The sequence below is a fragment of the Lynx rufus genome, unplaced genomic scaffold (assembly GCF_022079265.1).
Source record: "Lynx rufus isolate CCGP_SWC_20201006 ecotype Redwood Valley unplaced genomic scaffold, mLynRuf1.p SCAF_19, whole genome shotgun sequence".
Classification (NCBI taxonomy): Eukaryota; Metazoa; Chordata; class Mammalia; order Carnivora; family Felidae; genus Lynx; species Lynx rufus.
Genome location: NW_025814833.1, coordinates 7,020,281 through 7,036,271, shown reverse-complemented (window position 1 = coordinate 7,036,271; position 15,991 = coordinate 7,020,281). Strand labels below are relative to the sequence as shown.

Sequence of the window (15,991 nt, the reverse complement as noted above, 5' to 3'; positions counted from 1 at the left end):
GAGACACAGAATCCGAAGCAGGCTCCGGGCTCTGAGCTGTCAGCACAGAGCCCCACGAGGGGCTCGAACCCACGAACCGCGAGATCACGACCTGAGCTGAAGTCGGACGCTTAACTGACTGAGCCGCCCAGGTGCCCCTGAAGTAGAGCGTTCTTTAGCCAAGGGGATGCATCTTTGAGATGTGCTTCGTTACCCTGGCTGGACCATGCCATGAGACTGCTCCATACCTATAGCCTCAACCCTTGGGTGCTCGCCCACAGGCAGGAGACTGACACTGCAGGGCCAGGATTGCCGCCTGAAAGGCAGCAAGTCACAAACTGAGGGGCCTTTTCTGAGTCGGCAGAACCATCATGAGATGGAGTAAGTTCTGGACACTGGACCACTGGAGCCGACTCAGTGACAGATCTCCGTGCCTTCAGGTGCTTATGTACCTGGTAAAACTGGAGACAGTCATCATCAATGGGTTGTGTTGGCTCTAGCTTCTTTCCTCCCCGAGCCTTTTCAAAACATGGAATCTCGTTCGCTCCCCTTATATCCCCGTGAAGTAGAAGCCGATGAAATGATTGTCCCCAACAAATACACATACTCACAAATGCGGAGAGTTCATCAGAAGCCGTAGGCCCAGAGATGCAGACCAGCACCACTTGCTTCCTAGAGACACAGGTCTTCCCTCCGGCGTAAACCCTCTCCTCTAGCCGTCATTCCCGGCATCTGTCTGACAAGAGGGCACATCCCAGCAGGGCCAGCTACTGACTGCCAACAGTTGAAACATTAAGGGAAGCGGGATGAAAAACAGCCCACAGATGGGTTCCGGGTGAGGAGGGAAGAAGCAGGATTACACCGGGGTGTGAGCTTTCAGAAAGCGCTTTCTTCCAGTCGCCTGTCCAGCTGGACCGGCAGATGACTGTTTCCTCTCACTCGGCACCTTCTTGCTCGGGACAGAGTGTTGTGTCTCTGTCTCTTGAGCTGCAGAGTGATCTCCTGAGTCTGCCGCAAGAATTTCCTGCCCTGGGACCCCACTGGGGGGTTGGGCTGGGGGTGCGAGTAGTGAGGCCACTAGTCTTGGTGTGGGCCCAAACATGGTCTTCTTGAAGATTCCAAGCGGGAAAATCCAGCCCCGCATCAACCCTTTCCTTTGGCTCAGCTGCCTGGCAGGCCTATCCCGCCTCCCAAGGTGGGTGCCCTGCGGCATGGCCACGGAGCACCAGACCAAATTATGACTTCCCATCGACCTCCCCATCCCAGCCCCCAGACCCCTTTGTGGGTTCTCCTTTCCTGTTTCATTTACCTTTCCCTTCTTTGTCTGCCTCCCTGTCACCTTACACAGCACCTTCATTTTGCTTAAGCCTGTCCCACTCGGGTACCCAGCCCCCCGTGTCCGCGTTGTAAGGGCGTTTAGTGATTTCGTTGTAACAGCTTTATTGAGATACAATTCACTGTGAATTCAGGGCAGTTACAACATACCACCACTGTCACCACTGTCCACTTCCAGAATATCGTCATCACCCCAAAACGAAGGCTCATACCCCCTGGCAGTCAATCCCCCATTCTTCCCTCTCCACAGCTCCTGACACCCACTGATGTCCTTTCTGCCTCTGTGGATTTGCTTATTCTGGACATTTCATCCAGATGGAATCCTATGTCCTGTGACCTTTTGTGTCTGGCTTTATTCCTTAGTCGAATGTTGTCAAGGGTCATCTAGTCCAACTGAATAACATTGCACTGTATGGATATACCGCTTATTGTTCATCCATTTATCCACTGATGGACACTTGGGTTGTTTTCACCTTTGGGCTTCTGGCTCCTCGGAATGATGCAGCCGTGAACATCCGCGTACCGTATCTGTTTGAGTCCCTGCTTTGACTCCTCTTGGATACACGCCCAGCAGTGGAATTACTGGTTCATGTGGTAACTCTATATTTAACTTTCAGAAACTGCCAAACTCTTTGCCAAAGCAGCTATACCATTTTACATTTTTACACCCCCACCAGCAGTGGAAGGGGGCTCCGGTTTCTCCACATCCTTGCCAACACTTGGTGTTCTTGTCTTTTTTATTACAGCCTCCCGGGTGGGTGCGAAGTGACAGCATGCTGTGGACTTTTGTCCCCTGCCCCAAGGCCTTGCTCTTCATAGCGGGACTTTTCCAGTGTTCGGTAGTCATTACTACAAACTCATTGAACCTCTGAAAACAGCAAAGCCCTTTTCTAGCTAATGCTTAAACCTGGGGCCATGTCAGGCACTCTGGCAGAGCAAAGAGGAAGCGAGCTGAGGGACAGAGTGGACTGGACATCTTTGGAAGTATCGATGTGGCAGGAACAGTCTGCTCTACCAGTCCACCGAGAGCAGAGGCATAAAAGTATTCTTAGTGAATGTGATGGCTCAGAGGTGACTTTCTAGTCACCACTCAGAATCCAGCTATCTATCTATCTATCATCTATCTATCTATCTATCTATCCGTGTATCTATTTATTAGCGAGTGGGGAGAGGGGCAGAGAGAGGGAGAATCCCAGGCTGGTTACTCACGGTCAGCGCAGAGCCCGATTCGGGGCTTGAACTCACTAAACCGCGAGATCATGACCTGAGCAGAAAGCAAGAGTTGGACACTTCACCGACTGAACCACCCAGGAGCCCCAGAAGCTGGCAATTACTGAGAAGTTCTACAGGGCAGTGGAGAACAGTTGTCTTAGCGTGGGCTGCTAGAACAAAAATACCATGTTTGCTAGAACAAACATTTGTTTCTCACAGTTGTGATGGCTGAGAAGTCCAAGATCAGCGTGCCAACAGATCTGGTGTCTGTAGAGACCCCACTTCTTGGCTTATAGACCCACCTTCAGGCTGCTTCCTCACGTGCCGAGAACAAAGATCATCTCCTTCCTGTGTCTTCTGATAAAGGCACTAATCCCATTCCTGAGGGCTCTGCCATCTTGACCTAATCACCTCCCAAAGGCCCCCACCTCCTTTTTTTCTTTTTCAAGTTTTTATTTAAATTCCAGTTAACATACAGTGTGATACTAGTTTCAGGTGTATAATTTAGTGATTCAGCACTTCCATACAAAACCCGGTGCTCATCACAAGTGCACTCCTTAATCCCCATCACCTATTGAACCCATCCCCTTACCGACCTCCCATCTGGTAACCATCAGATTGTTCTCTGTCATTAAGACTCTGTTTCTTGGTTTGTCTCTCTCACTCTTTTTTTCCCAATGCTAATTTTTTTTCTTCAATTCCACATATGAGTGAGATCATATGGTCTTTTTCTTTCCCTGACTGACTTGCTTAGCATAATACTCTCTAGCTCCATCCACATTATTGCAAAGGGCATGATTTCATTCTTCTCATTGCCAAGTAGTATTCCATTGTATATATAAACTACATCTTCTTTATCCATTCGTCAGTTGATGGACATTTAGGCTTTTTCCATAGTTTGGCTATTGCCGATAGTGCTGTTGATAATGCTGCAGTAAACATCAGACTGCACATATCCCTTTGAATTAGTATTTTTGTATCTTTTGGGTAAATACCTTGTAGTATAATTGCTGGATCACAGAGTAGTTCTATTTTTAACTTTTTGAGGAACCTCCATACTGTTCTCCAGAGCGGCTGCACCAGTTTGCATTCCCACCAACAGTGCAAGAGGGTTCCTCTTTCGCCACATCTTCACCAAGACCTGTTGTTTCCTGTGTTGCTAATTTTAGCCATTCTGACTGGTGTCATGTGATCTCTCATTGTAGTTTTGATTTGTATTTCCCCGATGATGAGTGATGTTGAGACTCTTTTCACATGTCTGTTGGCCGTCTGGACGTCTTCCTTGGAAAAGTGTCTGTTCATGTCTTTTGCAAAGGTCCCACCTCCTAATACCATTACGTTGGGAGATTAGGTTTTTAATACATGAATTTGGGGGGGCGAGGCGGACACAAACATTCAGTCTAACGCGGGCACTGTAAAGATTAGGCAGCCCCACATCTGCTGCCTTACCAACCTACTTTCTACCTTCCAGAAATCCTGTCATTTATAGCTGATAGTAATAATACAGTAACAACATTTATTAAGCATTAATATTCACCCAGTATTATGCCAAGCTCATTATGCATCTTATCTTGTTGGTTCCTCACAACAACCTATGAAGTAGGTACTGTTACGAGCTCCATTTTGTAGATGGTGGAATGGAGGCTCAGTAATATGAAGTGACTTGCTCAGCTAATAGGTGGTAACTAATTAATAGTGAGCCTGGAATTTGAACCCAAATGGAAAACCCTGAAGTCAGGCCTCTCCTCCCAATAGGACATATTGTGGAGGCTGTGTTTTCAGTGATCTCCACCACATAAGCCCAACATTCTGCAAAGCCAATAGCTTCAAACATCAAAGGGCCATGGTAACAATTTAATTATCTAGAAAAATAACCTGTTTTCAAACATTTCCTTCCATTGACACCTTAGCATAAATTACTGAGGTAAGTCCTATGCCTCCCTATATAAGGACCTCAATGTGGTGGGCCAGAGAAGATTTAAGTCTGTATGGAAGAGGAGCGTTTGGAGAAGATCTGGAAGTCTTAGGTCTCTGTCCCAGGAAAGCCAGTGCATTTAAGTCATCGCTTGGAGAGGCCCAGGGAAAAAAGAAGCGGGAGCGGTTGGAGCATGGAAAGGAAGAGATCTGAATGGTAGGCATCGCTGCTGTGGCCGCTAGACCCACTTGAAGCAGTACCTTCACTTTTACTGAGCATCCCAAAGAAACAAGACACAGCACCCCGCTGTCCCTCTCTCACTACAGCAGCACTCCTTGGTGGAGCATAAGTGGTCTCCCACGAGCATCCTTAGCTGTCTGCTTTCTTTCCATCTGGGCCAAGGCCTAAGAGCCAGCCCAAATTTACACGCTCTAAAACAGTGTGTTTTAGAAAGCACCGCAATAGCTCACACTTGCCCCAGAGGTGCCGGATAGTGTCAGTGGCAAAGAACCATCTCATTATGGTCGGATTGGGAACACAGAGTCCTGACTAGGGTCTGTCCCACTAGTGGGAGGACAGCTGGGCTTCCGTGACCAGTTTTGTAGGATTGTCTTTCTCTGGTTGGAAGACACCCAGAATAGTCACCTAGTCTAGCCTCTGGCCTTCAAGTAGAATTTCTTTCCAACAGAAACTTGAAACTTAATTTTGGAATGAGAAATTCCACAGCTTTCTAGTGTCTGACTGAAATCGTTAGTGATGCAGGTGGTATTCCTTCCCACTTGGCATAGTTTGCCAATTTGTGATAAATAATCTGACCTCTCTTCTAGCCTTCACCTTTATGGCTTATTTAAATATGTTCTCATTTAACATCTTTTTGTGCCAGCCCCTCTGAGGACAGCAGGATTCTCCTTGAAGTCAGGGGCATGCCTTATTTACCTACCGTACACATAAACACAAAGCAAACGTCGTTTAATTAAATGTCCAGTTATCCATGGAAAGAAGGGAATCCCTCTATGTTCTTCGGGTTTTTTCAGGATGTGTGTGTGTGTGTGTGTGTGTGTGTGTGTGTGTGATCATAATTCAAGGGAAGGTAACCTCTTCCTTCAAGGCTTGTACCTTCATCTCTCAATTCCCCATCCACCACCACCTCCGGCACGGTCTGCATATGTGCTGGGAGCCGACCAGTCGGATGACAGAGAACGAGACTGGACACATTAGCACCAGGCTGAGCCATCAAGAGTAAAGTAGGAACCTGAGTAATGGCAGCAATGGCAAAAGAAGGGAGAGGCTTGGAGACCAGGAGATTGGCAACTGGGAGCTCTGGAGGGGTTTGCATCTCTCATAAACACTGGGACCTGATTTGTCTCCTGACGTACAAGTGACCTTTCTGAAGAGCCAAGAAGTGGCGCACTAAGAAAATAGAAATTTGAGGGTAGGGAGAGTGGAGAAGTCAGCAGCTGGCATGCGGACTTTGGGTTCCCGAGGGTGGGAAGAAGGCTAGTGCCAGGAGGGGAGAGAATGGTGTACCAAAGGAAGTGGGATAGGACCACAGACTTCTTGGTTAAAATGTGTCAGTTTCTCTGAAGAGAAACAAAACAAAACCAAACAAACTTGTGGCAAGGCTATTCATACTAAGATGTTCCTGACAATGTGTAACCTCTCGTAGAAGTATTGGGATTATAAAATCTGATTGCCCAAAGACAACCATTTACCCCAAAGTAATGGACTTCTAATGATGGCATTTGAGGTAGCAGTGAGAGAAAAGGAAGGAAGAGATATTTAGGATAGGGGAGTGTTTTTTGAGCCCCCCGGAAGTCATAGTTCTGCTATTTATAAGACCATCCCTAATGGGATGGGGGGGGTGCGTAGAAGCAGTAGTTTCTATTCCTGGCATAACTATAGTCAGATGGCATCGTGCTGGTCTGCTTACCCCACGATGTCCTTGCCCTGCCTCTCCTCAGAGTAGCACTCCCCTGAGGGGCTTTGAGGCCAGCTATGCTTTGGACGCATTTTCTGCCACTTTTCAGCCAGGAACACCGAATGTGTTCCAAGGATAGTTGGTTAGAAGCCTGGCCACCTTGGAAAATCGAGGAAGGCAGAGGGTAGAGTACCAGGTGGCCTTCCTTGCTTCTGTGGTTCCTTGCATGCTGTGTTGGCCTTCTAAAATCCAAGGCAAGGGGCACCTGGGTGGCTCAGTTGGTTGAGCATTCAACTTTGGCTCAGGTCATGATCTCACGGTTCATGAGTTTGAACCCCGCATCAGGCTCTGTGCTGACAGCTCGGAGCCTGGAGCCTGCTTCGGATTCTGTGTCTCCCTCTCTCTCTGTCTCTCTCTCAGTCAAAAATAAATACACATTAAAAAACAATTTTAAAGATGTAAGGGGAAATTTAACTCCCACGTCCCATTCTTTTTTTTTTTTTTTTTTAATGAAACAACTACCCATTTTTATTAGATAAAACTTCAGGTTCCAAATCACTTCCAAATCACTTCTCCAAACTTAATTAATTAATTAATTTCTAAGAATGCATTCTTTCCTTTGCATTATAAATGAAGAATGTAAGGGCCTTGCTCTTCCACTTTACTGTGCAGCTAGCATTTGAGTCCATGCCTGTTTAATTAATTAATTAAGTAATTATTATCATTATTAGTTCTTATAGTTTTAATCCACTAAGTTTTGGGGGCAGCTTTTTAAATATATGTTTTTAAATTTTAATTCCAGTATAGTTAACATACAGTGTTAGATTAGTTTCAGGTGTATGATACAGTGACTCAACACTTCCGTATGTCCCATTCTTAGAAAAATTGAGACCCCTTGGGGTGCCTGGGTGGCTCAGTCAGTTGAGCGTCTGATTCTTGATTTCGACTCAGGCCATGGTCTCATGATCATGAGATCGATCCCCACATCGGGCTCCACGCTGATAGTGGAGCCTGCCTGGGATTCTCTCTCTCTTTCTCTGCCCCTTCTCCACTCGTTCTCTTTCTCTTTTGCTCTCTCTGTCTCTGTTTCTCCCTCTCTTTCTCTCAAAATAAGTAAATAAACCCTAAAAAAAAAAAAAAAAAAGAAATATTGAGACCCAGAGGGGTAAAGTGGCTTGTGTAAGGTTGTGGAGTGTGGATACCTAAGCTGGGATTTTTGACTCAGTGGTCTTTGTCTCCCAGTTTGAAAAACATTCTTTTCTTTAGTAAAAATTGTATACATTTAAGGTGTACAACATGCTTATTTGTTATACATAAACAGATTGAATTGATTACTGTGGTCCAGCTAATTAACATCATCTCCTCACATAGTTCGCGTTTGTTTTGTGGTGAGAACACCTGAAATCTTCTCTCTTAGCCGATTTCCGGGACCCAACACAATATTATTAATTATAGTCATCACGCTGTACATTAGCTCTCCAGCCGTATTCATCTTACATAACTGCAGCTTTATACCCTTTGACCAACATCTCCCCTTCTCCCTGAACCGCAGACCCCGGGAACCACCATTCTACCTTCTGCTTCTATTATTTGACATTTTTTAGATTTCACCAAAAGGGAAATCATGCCTTTTTTTTTTTTTTTTTTTTTACCTCTGTATCTGACTTATGTCACCTAGCATACTGTCCTCCAGGTCCATCCAGTATTGTTGCAAATGGCAAGATCTCTTTTTTAAGGTTGAATAATACTCTGTTGTGTATATATACCATGGTTTCTTTTTCCATTCCTCGGTTGACCGACACTTAGGCTGTTTCCATATCTTGGCTATTGTGAATAGCACTGCAATAAACACGAGAGCACAGATATCTCTTGCATGTACTGATTTAATTTCTTTCCTGCCAGCCAGTTTTAACACCCACTCTGTGTAAAGAAAAACATACTTCGAGACAGGAAAACTGTATGTCTGAGTTGGGCTTCCTATTAGATAGCTGTGTGGCATGGGCCAAATCTTTTGGGGTACCAGTAGCCTCACTTTCATAATGCCCCCACCACCACTCCATTAAGGATATTAAAAGAATGAAATAAGAATAAATGGAAAGCTATTAAGATAAATTTATTGTGTAAACCTAGCATTAACTTGCTCATAGTTGGTTTCTTTTTCTTTGATTCTGCTTTGTCTTTCTGTCTTTTGCTTTCTCCCCATCTCCTGTTGAGTAGATTAATAGACTCCATGCCAGGCCGCTATGCAGACTATTGCAAGAAAGACTCTCAAGGTCATGCTTCCCCTGGAAAACCTCACCCTGCACTTGCCCCCCCCCTTGATCCCTTGGTAGAAGGCCCAATTCAAAGATCAATCCACATTCTTCTGAGGCAAAATAATTCCAACCCACTTTTTCTTCTTTTGGTATTCCAAAGATCTGTCAACTCCTGTAAGAGTCACGGTAGATATTATTTTGTAGGTCATCCTAGTTTTCCTTCGCCACAAAGTACAGATATTTGGTGTAATTAGAGCCCAGGGGGGTGAGTGGGCCCTGCTCCTGTCCTTTCTCCAGTGAGTTTCATTCCTGTCTACCAGCTAAATCTGTCTGGTTGTGTCCTGTTGTGGGCAGGGGCCAGGACTTAGGGTCTGCTGGTAAGAAATAAACATTTTCTAGGAGCTGAGGCTTCTTTTTAAGGAACTTCTTTTGCATCCTGTAAGGCGTCATTAATAAGCAGTTCACATCCAAGGAGTAAGTAACTCAGAAATTGAAGCTAGATCAGTTTATATAGCAAAGTATAGAATTGAGTTAGTTATAGAAATCACTGAAGCCAAAGTAAGTGTGATATCAGTTTTCTAGGTATTCTAGGCCAAAACATTGTAAAGGAACAACATAACCTTCATGTTCCATTGATTTTGGTTTTTAAATCGAATGGCCCCTTCCTTGTTCCAGGGTTGATGTGATTGATAGCCTCCTTGACAGTGGCAAGGACGGATGATTCTAGAATCAGACATCAGTTCAGATTTTGGTGCTGCCACTCACAAGTTGTGTGACCTGGGGCAAGTCATTTAATTTCTTAAACCTTAGTTTCCCCATCAGCAAAATAAGTAAAAGCCAAGGAGAAAATGCATGGAAAAGCACTCACCATTGTGCCTGGCATATTAATTAGGGCTCAATAAATGTTAGCTGTATTATTATTATTATTATTACCATTCACCTTTATTATTTTCACCAACATCCTGAGGACAATTTTATTCTGTTTTGTTTTATTTTGTTTCAAGTTTTTATTTAAATTCTAGTTAGTTAACATGTAGGAAAATATTGGGTTCAGGAGAAGAATTTAGTGATTCATCTATTCTGTTTTTTTTTTTAAACAGTCGTACTGAGGTATAATTGACCCATAAGATGGACTCATTTTCATTATACCTTTTTTTCTATTTTTAAAAGTTTTATTTATTTATTTTGAGAGAGAGAGAGAGCATGAGCAGGAGAGGGGCAGAGAGAGAGAGAGAGAGAAAGAGAGAGAATCCCAAGCAGGCTCTGGACTGTCAGCACAGAGCCCAACATGGGGCTCAAACTCAGGAACCGTGAGATCATGACCTGAGCCGAAAATCAAGAATTGGACGCCCAACCAACTGAGCCACCCAGGCGCACCTTCAGTATACCTTTGACTGATGGGAAGGAAAGGACGCTTTCACTGTCTGAGCCTTCCCTTAACAAAACACACAACTCCTCTGATTACTCTTCTTCCACTATTCTACAGAGGGCACTTTCCCAGCTCTTTTTATATCTATTGTTAATTTGTACATCAATGATTAGCTTCATCTGGGTTGTTTGGTGTGTGTGCGTGGGGAGGGGGGGCGGGTGTGTGCGTGCATGCACACACACACACCATGCATCCTAAGGAAGCCCAGTAAAAAGACTTTTTGAGGCCATTTAGAGTCCACTCACCAAGTGCATTGGTGCATTGAGTTTTTGCTACATGGGAACCCTGCACTAGACCCCACAAAGGAAAGAGACACGTAAGGCAGCGTCCAAGTCCTTAAAAAGCAAAACCTGCATATGTGTACATAGGCTGATAGAAAGAAGATGGAATTTGGGGCCATCGCTCACTACATTCGTGACTTCAGAAAAGTCCACCTCAGAGGTTTGTTACCCTCAAATGAAAAATGAAGTTCAAGATCTGCCTTCCTTGATTGATAGGATTGTTATGAGGCTCCGGTGTAATAATCTGTGTGAAATCACTTCGTAAATTGTTGGCTAGATGACTATAATTCAAGAATATGAGATACAGTAATATTCAAGTCCCAGACTGTGTGCTTCAGAAATCACATGTTTTGAGAGGTCCAGATCGTGGGCTGGAGCTATTGGAGAATGCTTTGCAGAAGAAAAGGGACTTTTCCTGAGACTTCAAAATCGAACAGGACTTCAGCAGGTGGAAAGAGTGGGAGGAGGGGGGAGATCTTGGTGGTGGAATTAAAAATAAGCAGAGACTTCGTGTGGTGACTATACTTCAATAAAAAAAAACAAGCAAGGACCCCAGGGGCCAGAACAAACATACAAGTACATACCAAGTGATATAAAACATGGGAGGGGATAAGGTTACCAGGGTAGTTATAATAGAGGGTTCGTCTTCTGAAAGGACTCCCTCCTTCCAGGCAAGTTAACACGTTATTCATCTGGTCTGTTAGCTCCCTCAAGGCAGGAGTCTTGTCCTTCTCTGATTTCTCTCTAGTACCCATTCTAGTGCCTGGCACATCATAGGTGCTCAATAAATGCTCACCAAATAAAAGAACAGATGGGTGATCATATCAGTTGCTGTTCTTGTCTGGTCACTTTAATATTATCTAAAGTCATTGGCCACTGAATTAGAAACTATCTGTAAAATTCTTTTAATGTTTATTTATTTTTGAGAGAGAGAGAGAAAGAGAGAGAGACAGAGCATGAGCGGGGGAGGGGCAGAGAGAGAGGGAGACACAGAATCCGAAGCAGGCTCCAGGCTCCGAGCTGTCAGCACAGAGCCCGACGCAGGGCTTGAACCCACCAGCCGTGAGATCACGACCTGAGCCGAAGTTGGACACTTAACCGACTGAGCCACCCAGGCACCCCGGGGCTATCTTTTAACTCCCTCTGTATGGTACAGCCCTGTCTGCTGTTGGGATTTATGACATTCTTTGCAATGATGCTAATACTCAGTGTGGTTTTTCTCCACCCTGTCCCAGAAGACTCCTTACCCCCAGCGAACAACAAGGTGACCAGCAAGTCATGTGAGTACAACGGGACCACTTACCAACATGGTGAGCTGTTCATGGCTGAAGGGCTCTTTCAGAACCGGCAACCCAATCAATGCACCCAGTGCAGCTGTTCGGTAAGACCCAGCATTTTAATGTCCCTGCTGGCCCCTACCCCAACACCAGAGCTTTCTCTGTGCTTACACCTTTACTTTGAGCCTACACCGTGAGGTGTTCGAATGGAAGATGAATTGCATTTGAATCCTAAGCCTCCCTGTTGATCTACTCCCTGATCTGCATCAACCCTGATCAACCCTGACCTATGTTAAAGTCAGACCCAGTTATATGCTGGTCTTGAAGCTTTAGGACTGTTTAAATAGACAAAGATCAGCTGACGGTCTTCATTTGTCCTCCTTTTCTTAATAGTCACACCAGCAAAGCCTTCATTAGAAGGACTCAACGATTTTTTTATGTTTATTTACTTTTGAGAGAGAGAGAGAGAAAGAGAGAGAGAGAGAGAGAGAGAGAGAAGGAGCGCGCGTGCGCACACGTGCGAGCGAGTGGGGAAGGGGCAGAGAAAGAAAAGAGAGGGAGACACAGAATCCAAAACAGGCTCCAGGCTCTGAGCTGTCAGCACAGAGCCTTATGTGGGGCTCGAACTCACGAACCGTGAGATCATGACCTGAGCCGAAGTTGGATGCCACCAACTAAGCCACCCTAGTGCCCCAATTCACAAGAAAAGGGGGGTATCTCTTGGATCCCATCTCTGATGTATTCTCCTAACCAGTTTGTCCCTGGTGCCGAGCATTGAGAACTCTCTCAGCAAAACATGATTATTCCTGTGACATTACTTGTCAGAACTGTGTATACCCTAGGAGTAAAGTAAATCGATTATATCTTCACGTAATCGTGCAATCCAGAGAATGTAATAGGTAGAACCAGAAAATGGAATAAAATGGCCATTTAACCTGAAGTGAGAGGAAATGAAGTTAGATGTAGAAACTTTTTATTGCCAGTAATGGCCTTAAACACTGGATTGCCAAGGGACGTTTGAGAATCTCTTCCCCTGGGGACTTGTAGTAAAAATGTGGTATCTCAGTAGTTTGGGAGAATTTGGTTGTGGCCTTGCCTTCCTAATGACTTTTTAGGGAGCCTTCTCACCCCAGAATTATTGCTTCTAAGAATTAAGAACAAGGTGTAAGGAAGGATGTTTGGAACCTAGAACTTTAGGGAGGTGGAATCTATGTAAAGACAGACCTAACAGCAAGTAAGTTTGGTTCTCTCGCTTGCCTTGTGCTGAATTGAGCTGTCCATTCCGATCAGCCCGTGTAATTTTGCATTCCCCCCCTGGCCCCCGAGACAATTTGTCTCCCTGGCTTGGAGATTTATAAAGAAGGGGGGCTGTCATGCAAATCTGCATTCCCTGAAGTCCCAGTGTCCAGCTGGGGCACGATGGGGACCAAGGGATACAATGCAAAGAGAAGAGAAGAGAAGGGCAAGACCATATTTAGGGCTTTGGCGGGGCTACGGCAGCTCTCTCACTGACTACCCTGTACCACTTCAGGGGATCCCCAGCGAGGATTGCCAACTCTTCCGTGACTTAGTCTCTGGCCTGGAGAAATAGTAAGCAGGAAAAAAAAATAAAGCATAATCAAATCTCGGAAGTACCTAGAACTAACTATGCGAGGGCACTGGGAAGGAGTAGCCCATTTTGAGTCCCTACTCATCCCAGGTCCCAAGCTAAGAAGCCTTTACTTATTCCCAGATCCTTCTGACCTTAAGTTCTGTTTTTACTTGGCAGGAGGGAAACGTGTATTGTGGTCTCAAGACTTGCCCCAAGTTAACCTGTGCGTTCCCAGTCTCTGTTCCGGATTCCTGCTGCCGGGTGTGCAGAGGTAGGTACCCCGTATCCCAAGAGGTAGGGATGCTGCTGGACTTGGAAGAGAGGAAAATAGCTTCCCAGCGTCCTAGGATGGGAAATTTTCTATGGTAGCCTTAGTTTAGAGCCAGGGGGTGGGGTGGGGGCAGTTGATTCACAAAAGGGAGAAAAACAACACTGATTTAAAAAAAAAATTTTAATGTTTATTTATCTTTGGAGAGAGAGCGTGCGAGCGTGGGAGGGGCAGAGAGAGAGGGAGACACAGAATCCAAAGCAGGCTCCAGGCTCCGAGCTGTCAGCACAGAGCCCGACGTGGGGCTCAAACTCACAAACTGTGAGATCATGTCCTAAGCCGAAGTTGAATGCTTAACCGACTGAACCACTCAGGGGCCCCCCAAAAACACTGATTTTAAGGGCAACCACCTGAAAGAAACCATGCGGGAGTGTGGCAGGAAAGAAAGAGTGAGCATCATCTACTGAGAAAGTGTCTCTGTCTCTTCTCCCTTAATCTCTTCTAGCTTTTACTGTGTTGTAAAACACAGGCCATTTCCATGCACAGCCTTGAAAGGAAGATTGGGCCTTGCAAAGCATTGACATGACCACTTTGAAGACTGTGCAGGGCAAATGTAGATATATTCTTTAAAACCCCACCGTCCAATGGTGACAAACTCAGTAAAAGCACATTGGAAGGCATCGTCTTCTCAAATTATAGCCCAAATGGAATCAGTGTCTTCTCAACCCAATTTTTTTCTTATTTGGTTTCCATTCCTTTGATAATAGCGCCATTTTCCACTCTGGGTTCCTAAGGTCAAGCATAATCGCCTTTAATTTCTCCTTTATTCCCTCTTCTGAGATTACTATATCAGCAGTCTTCAATCTGTCTCTTTTCTGGCTGTCTCTAGCAGTATTCTAATTTTGTCTTCTTTCCGTCCATCCAATCAACATATTTATTGAGCATCTACTTACCATATGCTCAGCCCTGTGCTAGAAGCTAGATACATATTGGTAAATACAGTGAACATACAGGGCACCACTAGACTATATGGCATCTGTATGCGAATTTAAAAAAGAATCCTTTTATTTAAGACACTTTACTGCCATTTGCCAGAAAATCTTTGCAAATGCACCCCCTTAACGGCAGCACTTTTGTGCAGTACACACCCTCTACAACTGTATGTAGCATACATAGCAGCAAAGGTATGTTCTTTGCTCTTGTGGAACTCACATTCTACCATAGAAGACAAATCATAAACAAACAAGTAAGTGAAAATCTAAATATAAATATGTGAGTGCCATGAGGAAAACAAATAAAAGACTGAGGGGATATCATTTACATTGAGTGGGAGGGAAGGCCTTGCTGAGGTGACATTTAAACTCTCACTTGAAAGATGAAAAAGACCCATCCATGCAAAGATCCTGGGGGAAGAGCATTCCAGGCAGAAAGAAAAGAAAATTCAAGGGCCCCAGCAAGGAAGAGCTCAAAGCATTCAAGGATCTGATGACCAGTGTAGCTGGAATACAGTGATTATAGTCAACTGGCCTGAGATGAGGCTGAAGAAGTGAACAGGAGTCGGACCACACAGGACTTTCAAGGCCATGGGAAGGAGTTTGTATTTCAGTTCTTAAGTACATTGGGAAGCCGTCAGAAGGTTGTGAGCAGGGCATTACATGAACCAGTTGATGTCTTAAAAAGATCTCATTGGCTGTTGTGTCCAGACTAGATAAGAGGGAAGCAACGAAGCAAGGGGAGAGGAGAGGGAGAAGGCAAGTGGAGGAGTGAGAGTCTAGTGTGAGAGGGCAGATGCCTGGTTTAGAGACACAATATAGAGTAGTGGTTCAGACTGGAGCCTCTGGAACCAGGCTGCCACGGTTCTAATCCCAGTCCTGCTACTTTCTCGCTGGATAATCCTGAGCAATGCATTTAACCTTTCTAACAATCTTTAAAGGGAGGATAATGTTAGCACTGACCCCCAAAGGGTTGTAAGGTTTAAATAATGCAGGAAAAGGACCTAGCACAGTGTCTTGCATACGGTGCGGGCACAATAATGAGAAATGGACAAGTTTGAAATATATTTACAGCATTGCTTCTTGACCGTGTGTCTATATTAGAATTACCTTGATAAATTTGTGTCCAGACTGGGGGTGGAGGGGAAGAGAAGTGATTCTAATGTACAGCCAAAGTTGAGAATCACTGAGTTAGAGGGACAAAATTATAGGATTTACTGATAGGGGATGGGCAGTTGACTCCTATACATTACTGCTAGGTTAATCTTCCGGAAACCTAACCTTAACCATACCACACCTCTACTCAAAAGTATTTGTGCCGGGGCACCTGGCTGGCTCAGTCAGTAGAGCATGTGACTCTTGTTCTCGGGGTCATGAGTTCAAGTCCCATGGTGGGTGTAAAGCTTACTTAAAAAAAAAGTATTTATGTTGACACATATCGTACCTACTAAATGCCAGTCATGGTTCTAAACGCTTGATATGAACTCATTTTCTCCCATGAGGACGCTGTGTGGTGAGGATGGTTGGTATCCCCACTTT

General features: G+C 44.9%; 1 protein-coding gene across 1 annotated transcript in view; it reads left to right on the top strand.

Annotated features, from left to right (window-relative positions):
- The window catches only part of CHRDL1 (chordin like 1), a 118,601-nt gene that overhangs the window by 66,638 nt on the left and 35,972 nt on the right, over positions 1 to 15,991 (top strand). Inside the window, exons 4-5 of the mRNA XM_047081760.1 lie at positions 11,560 to 11,705; positions 13,370 to 13,463. Of these exons, the coding sequence (XP_046937716.1) occupies positions 11,560 to 11,705; positions 13,370 to 13,463 (240 nt within the window). The remainder of the gene's footprint in view (positions 1 to 11,559; positions 11,706 to 13,369; positions 13,464 to 15,991) is intronic.